The 12739-nt window shown below is 35.7% G+C and overlaps 1 protein-coding gene across 5 annotated transcripts in view; it reads left to right on the top strand.

Moving 5' to 3' along the window:
* Positions 1–12739, top strand: part of CDIN1 (CDAN1 interacting nuclease 1) — a 242271-nt gene that overhangs the window by 149767 nt on the left and 79765 nt on the right. The window contains exon 11 of one of the 5 annotated variants that reach the window (XM_055437270.2): positions 7486–11978. The exons of 3 other annotated variants lie outside the window; for them this stretch is intronic. In XM_055437270.2, the coding sequence (XP_055293245.1) occupies positions 7486–7489 (4 nt within the window). In that variant the 3' untranslated portion in view covers positions 7490–11978. Of the gene's footprint in view, positions 1–551; positions 946–7485; positions 11979–12739 lie in introns of those variants that run through there. One more of the 5 variants, XM_088839822.1, reaches the window with a different exon arrangement.

Raw genomic sequence — 12739 nt, 5'->3', positions numbered from 1 at the left:
TAAGGTTATTGATTTGAAATCATTCTTTTTTACAATTTAGTGCTAAAATTGCCTCAAAGTATTGCTTTAGCTGTATTGCAGAAAATGTTATATGTTGTATTTTTATTTTCATTTGGTTCCAAATATTTTCTTTTTTTTTTCTTCCTCCGTGTTGTTTTCTAAATATTTTACTTTTTCTTCTTTGACTCACAGGGTATTTAGAAGAATGCTGTTTTGTTTCCAAATATTTGGAACTTGTTCACATGTCTTTCTGTTATTGGTTATTAATTTAATTTCATTAAAGTCAGAAACAAACTTGAATCCTTTTAAAAGTATTGATACTTATTTTATGACAAACTTTAACTGCCTGGTCTTCCCATTTTCCCAGTTTCTTCTCAACTCTGAGAGAGGCTCCTGGAATTCACCTAGGTTCTTCCTCCCGACATTGTAGCATGGAAACTTTCTCCAGGAAGCAAGTTGGGAAATCAATCTTTTCTTGCCCATCATTCACGGGTGACTGTCCCTCACTGCTTGATGTCTGTTGTTAGCTATTTTGTTTGTTTGTTTTTTAGGTATTTCCAGCAGGAAGATAAATGTAGTACCTGTTACCTTATCTTGGCTCCAAGTACATGTCTTCTCCATTATGATTATTAACAGAATTTAACACACAGTAAACCAGTTTGCCTTGTTTAACATTAGCCTTGTAATCTTACTGATGCTATTTTAGACTTCATTCTCATCCTAAGCAAATCTTCTTAAGCATTGACTATGAATAGAATGGGTTTCCCTGGTGGCTCAGTGGTAAAGAAACCACCTGCAGGAGACGTGGGTTTGATTCTCTGAGTCAGGAAGATCCCCTAGAGAAGGAAAGTGCGACCCACCCCGATATTCTTGCCTGGGAAACCCCATGGACAGAAGGAGCCTGGTGGGCTACAGTCCATGGGTTCACAAAAGAGTCAGACCCTACTTAGCAATTAAAGCAACAACATGAATAGAATAATTTTTGAGAGAGTTCTGTGGAAACCTTCAAATTTCTTTGGTATCTATTTCTCAAACAGTCATCTATATATTCTGTCTTTTGCCTAGCCTTCTGAGAGTTGGAATGGAATTTTCAGTCACTACTTTTTGCCCAACAAAAGAGAAGGTTTTTTTGTATCATTAAGGCAAAAGATTGAATAATAAGCTTATGGTTGTTAGAAAGCAGCTTTCTTTGGTCATCTTTTGATAGCACCCACTAAGGGCATTTGCTGCCTCTTTGACTGAAATAGAGCTAGCCATCTTTCAATGAGATAGAACCCTGTTCACAGAAGTTACGCCTGTCCTCTTTCTTTTTTCTCCCTCTATATGTAAGAAACAATGTTTTTCCATTTTTGACCATCTTCTGTCATCCAACTCCTGGGATGGGTGAACTGTACAGGTGATGAGGCTGCATTGCTGTTGCTCATTCTCTTCTCACATGTGCAGTATGAAAAATGAGCCATGAATATAATTTTCATGTCTCATACTCCTCTTCTCATAATATAGAAATATATATACATACGTAATGGCCATGATAAGCATCCTTTCTCTCTAATTTCTAATTGACCCTGGAAGTCATATTCCTATGAAAATTAAGTCTTCTATACGAATTGTTATCTGTTAACATGTCACTTTATTCTTTTTTTTTTCTTGTCCTCTCCTTTACATTCTTAGTATACTTTTATGATTTGTGTGAATTCTAGTATATTGGGTTTACCCCCTTCCCTTACTGAATCACTTACATTGAGATGCTTCCTGGATTTTCAGTTCAGTCACTCAGTCGTGTCCGACTCTTTGCGACCCCATGAACCGCAGCACACCAGGACTCCCTGTCCATCACCAACTCCCGGAGTCCACCCAAACCTATGTCCATTGAGTTGGTGATGCCATCCAACCATCTCATCCTCTGTCGTCCCCTTCTCCTCCTGCCCTCAATCTTTCCCAGCATCAGGGTCTTTTCCAATGAGTCAGCTCTTCGCATCAGGTGGCCAAAGTATTGGAGTTTCAGCTTCAACATCAGTCCTTCCAATGAACACCCAGGACTGATTTCCTTTAGGATGGACTGGTTGGATCTTTTTGCAGTCCAAGGGATTCTCAAGAGTCTTCTCCAGCACCATAGTATTTTGTTCACCCCTATTTTCTCATAAAAATTCTACCAACAAGGTATCTTATTAACCCCTTCCTGCTTCTCTTTCTGTTTTCCTTTTTTTCATTTCCTTCACTTCTGTATCTGGCAACTTTGCTATCATCACTGCCTCTCCATTTTAAATTCAGTCTTAACAGCATTGCTGATGGCACATTTCAAGTGATCATAAATTCGAAATTCATACAAATTCTTTTATTTAGAACAGAGGATTTTTTAATTCAAAGATAATCTGCTTTTGTAAATATGAGCCTGTCACAGTTGTCCTTGATAGCTTTGGCTGGAATACTTTCAGAGCACTGTATATTGATTCTGGAAGTGGTGAAAATGAAGTCATTGGTTGTGTGCATGGGTCAGGTGTATGAAATCTTGAGCTCAACACTAGAGTGAAATACTTGATCAGCCCCAATTGGTTTTCATTGTTTAATATGAAATACATATTTTTACCACTACGTGTTTCTAATTCAAAACATTCTAGGTCCGTAGGTATTAAGACAGATAATAGATACTGAGCAGCACAGCTACTGCGGAGAAGGCAATGGCAACCCACTCCAGTACTCGTGCCCGGAAAATCCCATAGGTAGAGGAGCCTGGTAGGTTACAGTCCATGGGATCGCAAAGAGTCCAACACGACTGAGTGACTTCACTTTCACTTTTCACTTTCATGCATTGGAGAAGGAAATGGCAACCCACTCCAGTGTTCTGGCCTGGAGAATCCCAGGGACGGTGGAGCCTGGTGGGCTGCTGCCTATGGGGTCGCACAGAGTCGGACACGACTCAAGCGACTTAGCAGTAGCAACAGCAGCACAGATACTGAGCTCCTTCTATATAGAGGGCAGTATATTATATATTTATATATTATATATTTCAGAGAGTACAAAGATGAGCAACACCTAACTTTGCTTTCAAGGAATTTAATACAGCAGTCATATACAGATGTGAGGATTGAACCATAAACAAAGCTGAGAGCCAAAGAATTGGTGCCTTCGAATTGTGGTGCTGGAGAAGACTCTTGAGAGTCCCTTGGACAGCAAGGAGATCAAACCCATCCATCCTAAGGGAAATCAACCCTGAATATTCACTGGAAAGACTGATGCTGAGACCAAAGCTCCAATACTTTGGCCATCTGATGCAAAGAGCTAACTCATTGGAAAAGATCCTGATGCCGGGAAAGAGGGCAGGAAGAGAAGCAGGTGACAGAGGATGAGATGGTTGGATTGCATCACCAACTCAATGGATATGAGTTTGAGCAAGCTCCAGGAGATAGTGAAGGACAGGGAAGCCTGGATTGCTGCAGTTCATGGGGTCACAAAGAGCTGGACACAACTTAGTGACTGAACAACAAGTAGGGAAACAATATGTACATAAATCACAAAAGTAGCTAACATTGAGCACTAACTATATTCTAATATCTGGTTTAAGCACTTGTATGTATTATCCTTTTTGATCCACATAACAGTTCTATGAGATCAATACTGGGTTTTTATCCTCATTTCATATGAGAAAATTGAGGCATAGAGAGATTATGTGCCCAGGTCAAATTAACATAACTGGAAAACCAGGGGAGATTTTTGAATAGAAGAGTGGCATGGTCAGGCTTGAAATTCAGGATAGATATTCTCGTAGCAATGGTCAGGGTAGACAGAAGCAAGAAGTTGGAAACTGGAACACAATTGCTATTCCAGTCATTTGTGTTGGAATATCCCATTAATTCCTGAACTATAATGGTGATGGTGGAAATGGAAAGAGACTGTATAGACTTACAGAGATCAGAAAGAATTTGGCAAGTTGATTAAATGATGATGTTTTGGGCAGTGTGAAACAGTGGTAACTTTGAGGTTTTGGTATTGGTATTGGGGAGAACAGTGATGGAACCGAGGATAGAAAATAACTTAGGTTAGTGATTACTACAGTTGTGATGATTAGAAGTTTCCAGAGGCAATTGGTTTGTGGGATGGGGTCAGGAAGATTCCCTGGAGAAGGAAATGGCAACCCACTCTAGTATCCTTGCCTGAAGAATTCTATGGAGAGAGGAGCCTGGTGGGCTCCATGGGGTTGCAAAGAATCGTACACTACTGAGTGACTAACACTTTCACTTTTCATAATAAAGCTTAGAGAATTTATTAAGTATTATTTTTACAGTGAATAAATTTTTTTCTAAATTTAAAACTCTCAATATTCATCTCTTACATTGAAACATTTCTAAAGTAATTTGTCTAGTTGCATTGAATCTGATTATTTGCAATATTGATAGTTAACATCAGTTTCTGTCAAGAGTTATATGGGTTGAGAAAGTTGTACCAAATTGTAAGAACCGAGGGCTTTTAACAATCATGCTTGAAAGAAACCTTGGGAGTTGCATTTGTCAAGCAGCTAGGAAAACCATTCATGCATACCCCACGTCCAAAGCTCCACAGGCAGCCCAAACGTGAAGAACTGAAAGGTCATTCTTCTTCCTGCGGTGTGATGGTTTGTTGACATATTTTGACACACCAATACAATGCTGAAAGGATCCAACCTTCCTGCAACACTGGAGGACTCAGGTCTGGACACAGTACCTGACACTCATTGCATTGCTTTCTTCACCTTTCTCCTCCTCCACAGACAAACTTATTCTTCAAACATGAAATGCTGCCTTCCCTGCAGAAACATAACAAATTTTAAATGAAGATAAGTGATTGCTTTTTAAATGTCTTGAGCTTTGTTTTTTCCAGTTACCATCAAGCTGAAAACTTTACTTGGACCTATTCATGCTATTAATTCAAATGAATTTGTTTTTCAAAATGATAAATGTGAATGGAGATTATTAATGCTTGAGAGACCGAAACTAAACAAATGAAGAGGTCTCTGTGCTGTAATATGTTTTGCAGTCTTCATCGTTGTAATAGAAACCAGTTTATTAGAGTTCATATGTTTGAAGATTTCCTCTAAAGTGCAAACGTTTTAATGTACATACAGGTAAATCTTAGGCAGCTTTCAAAGTGGTTGCCTCAGAAGTACATCATATGTTAAGAGGTTGAAGAGTTAGGTAAAAACCAGAGAGCCGTCAAAGGAATTTTCTGTCATATGTAAATGTATTGTGTGTTACGATTATATACTGTGAAAAGGAGCTTTGGTTAGTTACCCATTTTATCTCTTAATGCAATATCATGGTGATGTGAGGATGGAAAGAAAAAATATTTACCATAATGAATTTATACCATTAATGAAATATAAAAGTAGTAGGCTAAAGTACCTCTTAATCGGGAGCAGCTATTCAGAAAGATTTTCTTGCTGTCTCCACAACTAGTAAATATAAAGTGGAATAATATATTCTCCAAGTACTTAGAATGCACTTTGCAAAATGTGAGAAGTTTTATGTATTTGTCATAATATTGGAAAAGAGTATTCAAGTATTTCAGTGATATTGTTTCCAAATGTGATAATTGTCTGCCAAATGAAAATATTTTCATCCAAGTTAAATATTTTAGTGGCATACCTAAATTAAGATGGAAATTTTGAAGTACTAAATTGTTTCAAACTATTACCTATCTTAAATAATCTTTGACGTTTCCGGTTAGCACCCTGAGCCTCGTGCATCTTTGTTGGATTCGTTTCCCTTTCTGTTTTCTCCGTGCTTTCAAAAGTTGTCATGTCACTGGAAACCAAACCCCAGTACCGACAGAGCACTTTGAGCTCCCACCTAGATTACCACCAGGCTTCAACTCCAATTTCCTCATTCAGGTTAGACCTCTAATAAGTTTGTGCATTCTGAGAGCTGACATCCCTGATCCTGGTCTGCCTGCCCAGGGTCCGGTCACACAGGCTTCACTGTGCCAAAATGCGGCCACCATCCCAGACCTTACCTTTCGGGATTTTATGTAATTTTTCATTGACACATATATCTGCCCTTGCAGATGTACTTCTCATTGTAGTCTCTGTCTACATAAGAATAGTTGAAAACTTCTTTTTGCTTAAATGTTACATAGGTTAATTTTACTTCATAATGACAGATTTTCCTGCTGAAACTCAAGTGGTGAAAATCTTTTCTGTTTTCTAACCATTTTCCATGAAACCTTATAACCCCTACACCCAACATATGGGTACATGCACATATGTGCATGCACGTGTGCACGTGAACACACGCTCTTCTCATAAATTGCTTTGAATACCCAGCAAATCTGTTTGAAATGACAGGGAAAGGGTTAAGTCCTGACAATCTTTTTACTAGATTTATTAGTGACTTAATGTCTACACACGTCTTTCTTTAAATTTACCCCTAGGTACCCAGGCATAAATTAACCCGATTGTTTCTAATATCATATCACTTTACAAACATGTTTTCCTCAGAAAGTACACCACGAACTTCTATTGTTTTGCCAAGTTCCTGGAATTCTTTTATAAATTCTTAGTAAAATTTCTTTCATTTTAGTGAGAAAAAATATATTCTATCAATTAGTTTAAAAAGCAATAATTCATTATAGTTGATCATAAATGTCAGGAAGCAAAGACCCAGATGAAGCATTTTGTCACTAATCATGCTGTTTTTCTTCTAATTAGTTCATTTACATTTTACAAATTAAGGGTAAAATTCAGACAGAAGATAACATCATAGCTTTAACTGACCTATATTTGTATCTGCCAAATTTAAGTTAATTAGAAATGTAGATGCTGTTTGTTTTATCTGTCAGAAAAGCTCATCTTTTTTCCTTAAAAAAAAAAAAAGTAGACACACTTTTTTCCCCCCTCAGCATTTATCATCTAAATAATAGTCTTGCCAAGATGGCAGCCTCATAATAAACTCTTTTCAGTGGAGTGATGGGTAATGAAGCTTGCTTGTGAAGGCAGCGAAAAATGTTGTCTGGCCAAATGCATGAATATGATGGCTAGAGAATCAGTGGACTTTCTCAGTCATCAATCTTTTTAGTAGCCTCTTATACATCTGAATATTTTGATAGATGATCTAATAATTGAGTTATCTATCTTTCTAACTATCAGAGTTGCATAAAAATTATTCTCACATGCTACTGAATATTAAATATATTAGGCATCCAGTAAATTTTTCATAAAAAGGGCCAAAAGGTGAAAGATTTTTGTTATTCTATAAATACCTCTTAATACATTGAATGTTAAGCCCTTTGAAAACTTCCAACTCTTAATTTCTTTTGTGAGAAGCAGATACATACTTAAAAAGGGGGACATGCCCATTGTAAGCAGGGCATGTAGTAGTTACTGTACCTAATGAAAGGTAAACCCTGATAACATACAGATGCAACCCAGCAGTGTAAAATCGAATGCCCTTGCTGATCTAACACTGGTGACATATTTGACACTAGTAACACAAATTTTCCAATCTGCCTTCCCAGGTAGCTCAGTGGTAAAGAATCTACCTGCCAGTGAAGGAGCCACAGAGGATACAGGTTCAATCCCTGGGTTGGGAAGATCCCCTGGAGAAGGAGATGGCAACCCACTGCAGTATTCTTGCCAGGATAATCCCATGGACAGAGGAGCCTGGCTGACTACAGTCCATTGGGTCTGAAGAGTTTGACACGACTGAGCACACACACACAAATTTTCCTTACAAGAAGCAGGAAGGATGTGGAGGCAAAGGGAGAGACCATGTGATTTCAATGTTTTCATCAACTGGGGAGGAAGGTGATCCTACCAAAAAGGGAAACTTGCATATCAGCTGCCTGCCTAACATTTCACCTGATGACCCAAGCTACCCAAGTATACTTTGCATGCATAGGTAGTTCTTTTTCCCCCATATAACTTTATATTGTGTTTTCTTTGGTCATACACCATGCTGACTATTAAAAGTTTATCAACAAGTGTGCTTCACTGGGATTGAAAAGCAGCAAGGAAAATTGGCAGAAAACAGATCTCTTGCAGAGTAGGCTTCCTCCCCAACCACCACCTGCACTTCTTCAAGGTGACCTTGCGGTGATGACTTCCCAGTAACCAACATTAAAATAGTTCTGCCCTGACAGAGCAGGCATTTGTTGCAGGTCTGAAGGGTTACTAATCCTGTGCATCTTAAAAGGCACTCAAATGAGCAGAGCCTTGTAAATTGGATTTCTATTAGCCAGACCTGATGATAGCTCTTCATCAGTGGAATGGGAGGAAGTGCTATCAATAGCCCCAGCTCTAAATATCTTTGTTTTTTAATGCTGTACTTATTTTGGGGCTCTCTCATCCAAAATGGTGATGAATGCTAGAATCACCAGAATTGATTGTATTTAAGGTTTTAAATAAACCCTTACAATATAGACAACAGCTATTTTTAAATGCTTTTCAACCTGAAAAGCGTTTGGAACAAAAGTCAAAAACATAACAGTTAGAAATAAGAATGGTGAAAATATCTTAAGCCTTGCTCTTTTTACAGTTCCCCACATTGATTCCAGCTCACAGTTTTACTATTCATAAAAATTTGGGATGATAGACTTACTTTTTCTTCATTTTCTGCATTGAAAATAATAATTGAGAAGGGATAAAGCCAGTTGTGGAAATCTCTCAATGGGTTTCGTCTGAGAAACATTTCTTGGTTTTAAGAATTTTGCTTTTATAATTTGAGATTGGATAAAAGCTTGTGCTTGTTTTTTGTAAGAGCTTTAACTGGGAATTTTAAATTCTTAGGTATCTAATTTCAATTGTACATTTAAAACAATTTGAAACACCGGTATTAGGGAAGTTTCAGGGGCAGGGAATACTCTTCGTAATGAAAGTAGTAAACATCTGTGTTCTTTCTATTCTGTCTTTTGATTAGCATGGCCTCATCCATCACTGGTCTTTGATATGAACACCAAGAAGTCACGTCCTTTTGTTTTAAATGATAAATATGCCTTTGTCATGAATACTCATAGGCAACCCAGGATTTACATCTGAATTGTCAAAGTGTAACTGCCCAGCTTCTGTGATGAGTGACATTATTAGTGAAATAAAGAAGTTTTTAATTTGTCATGGATAGGCCTTAGATGGTGACATTATGAGACTATGTAGGTTGTGATGCTAGAAAAAGTTGTCCTTCCCCCACTATTTTTCTAAGATTTGTCATTTATCAACAAGAAGCAATCTGCAGCAGGAAGGTCTCTGTGAACGTTTTGCCTTGAGAGCCATTAGTCCATCTCTTTAGGTTTTATTATTTAGACTTGATAGCTGGTAGTTCTTATTGAAACTAATACTGTGAAGTGACAGGCTTCTGATGGTCAAACAGTCCGTATTAAGATTGGCTCGGTCTGGCTGTTATTGCCAAAGACACTATTTAAAAAAAAAAAATAGTTTTATTTCAAGATTAATGTAAATGATATTTTCCAAATAAGTTTTTTAAAAATAATCTTTGTCCACACTCACATCTACTCATAGATATTTATGTATGTGCTCTTTATGTAAATATACTGGCAGACATGTAATATCTACCTACACAGTGTTGTGTTACTCTTTAAAACCTTTTACTCTCAACTGTTGTGTTAAAAATGCTGTGAAGTCTTGATCTTCTCTCATTTGTAGTGTAAAAGATTTCAGCTTGTATGTTTCTGCTTTATTTATTTCTACATTACTATAGACAAATATTTTTATTATTTTGAAGTTTCTTATTAGGATAAATGTTTAGAATGTTTCATGTTGATAATAAGTAGTTCTAATTTATGTGTAAAAAACATTCTATGAAGATTTGGTATATTAACAGTCACTTGAGCAGAAATGGCATTACCTTTTGTAAGCTCAGGCTTCATAATTTCAACACAACTGTTTTAAAAGCAGATCCTCCTTAACTACTTTAAGAAATTTTCATTTTTTCTTTTTCAACTGAATTGACTGGTTAGATTACCCAAAACAATGTCTAACTTAGAATATTGAGATTTACAGGAGAGTTAACTGTATGTTTTAGTTTGATTCAGTCTCTCTCCATATAAAATTCACCTTAAAATGGTCCCGTCAACTATAACAGCCCCACTTAAATTGTGTTTTATTTGGGGTCATATTCCTTACCTCATGTATGCATTAGTCTCAGATTTTCTTTGTTTTATTGTGTCAAAGCTGAAGGTTAGCAAGTTTTAAGAAAATACTTCTTGATTGCCAAATAAAGGCAAAAAAATGTATTTGATTAGAAATTTATTATCAACTAGGAATTTTCTTTTTTTCTACTTTTTCATTTTCTTTTTTTTTTATTTCTTAATATTTACTAGGTCACCTGTTTCATGGAAAATGAAGTCTTATTCATATTTGATTCCCAACAGAAAACAATCCTTAACAACTCCAAAGTCCAACCCCTTACAGTAATTGAGATTTTTGTACTGTAATATGAGTGTCTTGGGTTTTTGAGACCCTAAGGTTTTCACCCAACTTGAAGACAATGATGCCAGTGAGCTTCTGTCCAGAGTTAATCAGCTGCAGAATTTGTAAACTGCACATGTGTCAAAGTTGAAAATGTTAGCACTCTAATAGAAACTTGAAAAGGTTAGATCTGATAAAAGCCGTCAGCAGTTAAAGGAAGTGATTTATGGGAATGTAATGACACAAAATGCCTCATTTATCACTCATATATAGATAGGTTAAGGTTCCTGTGTCATACTTTTAAAAACTTGACCACTTCGAATTGTCAAAATAGGTACTTAATTGCCCTTCATCCTTTTCATTTGGAATTTATTTCACTTGAGTTTGGTAATTTTATCTATGATCACTTTACTGTCATTGACTTCATATGGTTCCATTTAGAGTTATTCATATTTTGGAATTTCAAAAACTGTACATCACTGATCTTAAAGTTTTATTAGCTAGAGCTGTTGCAAGGAAGCCTAAGTCAACCTTCTATATGTTAATTTACATTTTTGTTAAACAGGAATGCCATGGAGATGTGTTAAAGTGTCATTTTGTCTTTTCTAACACTTGTAATTTTCATCAGCATTTTCTAATCCTCTAAAGTTTCTATACATCTCTTCTTAAACAACACAACATGAGGTTTAAAAGATAGAGCCATCAATTTGTTTGCCTTTAAGTTCCACACAAATTTAATAAAAACTTGCCCATCTGGTTATTAAATGATCCTAAAAAAAAAAAAGATAAAACCAAAAGTTAAGAAACATGCCAGCTTGTGTTTCTTTCCAAGATTAATTAAGATACAATTCTTGATTACTTCTATATACATTCTAAGAAAAGCACTTATAAACCTGGGATTCCTAAACATCTGTTTGCTTATTTGATATCATTTAGTTTATGCACGCATATCTTAACACTTAAATAAAAACTATTTTTAAACTGCCGATATATAAAAGTAATATTATAGAACAAATTTTATAATGATTATTACAGTTTTAAACTCTTTAGTATGAAGTTTAAAGAATTTTTTAAGGCCTTTTTGGAAATTATTCAGATCGTTAAATATAGCAGAAGTGTCTTGGGGTTTCCCCCTTTACCCCTTTACAATCAAAAAGTAAATTGGAAAACTTTGACAGTCTCAGTTTATCAGCCAAATATTGCCCTTTCTTCAGTAGGGACTTGCCAAGTTCCTTTTAAGAAGTCAGAGCAATTTCTTCAACAAGACAAAGGCATGACAGTAAATGGGGAAAGGAGGAGCTGTAAATGTAGCTGACCCTTGCTGTACCTTGATTCCATCAAATGGACTAGAAAAAAATACATTTTTGAGACAAATCATTGAAAGTTGAATATGGATTCGTATGACTTCTTAACATCAAGAAATCACTGTTAATTTTATTAGACATGACAGAGCCATTATAGTTATGTAAGAAAATACCCATTTTTAGAAGATTCTAGATTCACACCAAGAATATGTAGGAGTGGGGAGACTAGGGGCTGAGGATTTCTTGTAAAATATGTCAGCAAAATGCATAAGTTGAGAGAGGGAAGGGGGTTCTCTGCTTTTCATACATTTAAAAATTTTTGCAATCAAACTCCAAAAAGTCAGGGATATTATTACATTAATCTTGTCAAAAAGTGTTGCTTTTTAATATAAACTTATAATACCTTATGTTTTCTTGATATCAGTTTTAATTTTAAAATCATAAGGTATTATCTAAAAATGTTTTCTTAAGTCTCCAGAATTTATTTTTCCTCAGATTATCTAATTGACTAACCTAAATTATCTAATTTAGGCTAACCTAAAATGCAGTAACATACTTTAACTCAGTAGCAAACTGGTATCTTCTCACATAAAAAAGGGCTAAGAAATTCTGCACATTTATTCAAAATATGACAGAAACCTATTTAGCATACTTTTTTGTGCTCTAAAAAGTATGTGACATTGCAGATGTCTAAATGACATTGCAAATTATTTTTTTGTTTGCTTAAATGTATAATTTCAGTCCTATATTTCTGACAACAGAATTTTAAAATATGTATAGGTCATATATTTTCAGCTTCGTTTATTATCATTGTTTGCTAAAGCATTTTCTTGAGTTGCAAATATACTCTCCCAGCTTAAGAAATATTAAATAAAGTGTATTTTTTTCTGCATATATCTTTGTTCTGAAAAAACTTTTGTACATTTAAATCAAAATTTTAATTCTTCTATGATTTAAAAAAAAATCTGCATGTATTTACTTGGCTGTCTTTAGACATGTATGCAGTATTTTTATCTTTAAATGACAATAGAACCCCTGAAGGTCT

Source organism: Moschus berezovskii, chromosome 9 (genome assembly GCF_049115385.1).
Source record: "Moschus berezovskii isolate FMDL1 chromosome 9, NW_MosBer_1.0, whole genome shotgun sequence".
Classification (NCBI taxonomy): Eukaryota; Metazoa; Chordata; class Mammalia; order Artiodactyla; family Moschidae; genus Moschus; species Moschus berezovskii.
Note: the sequence above shows the minus strand (reverse complement) of the source record. Positions and strands in the feature narration are given on the sequence as shown.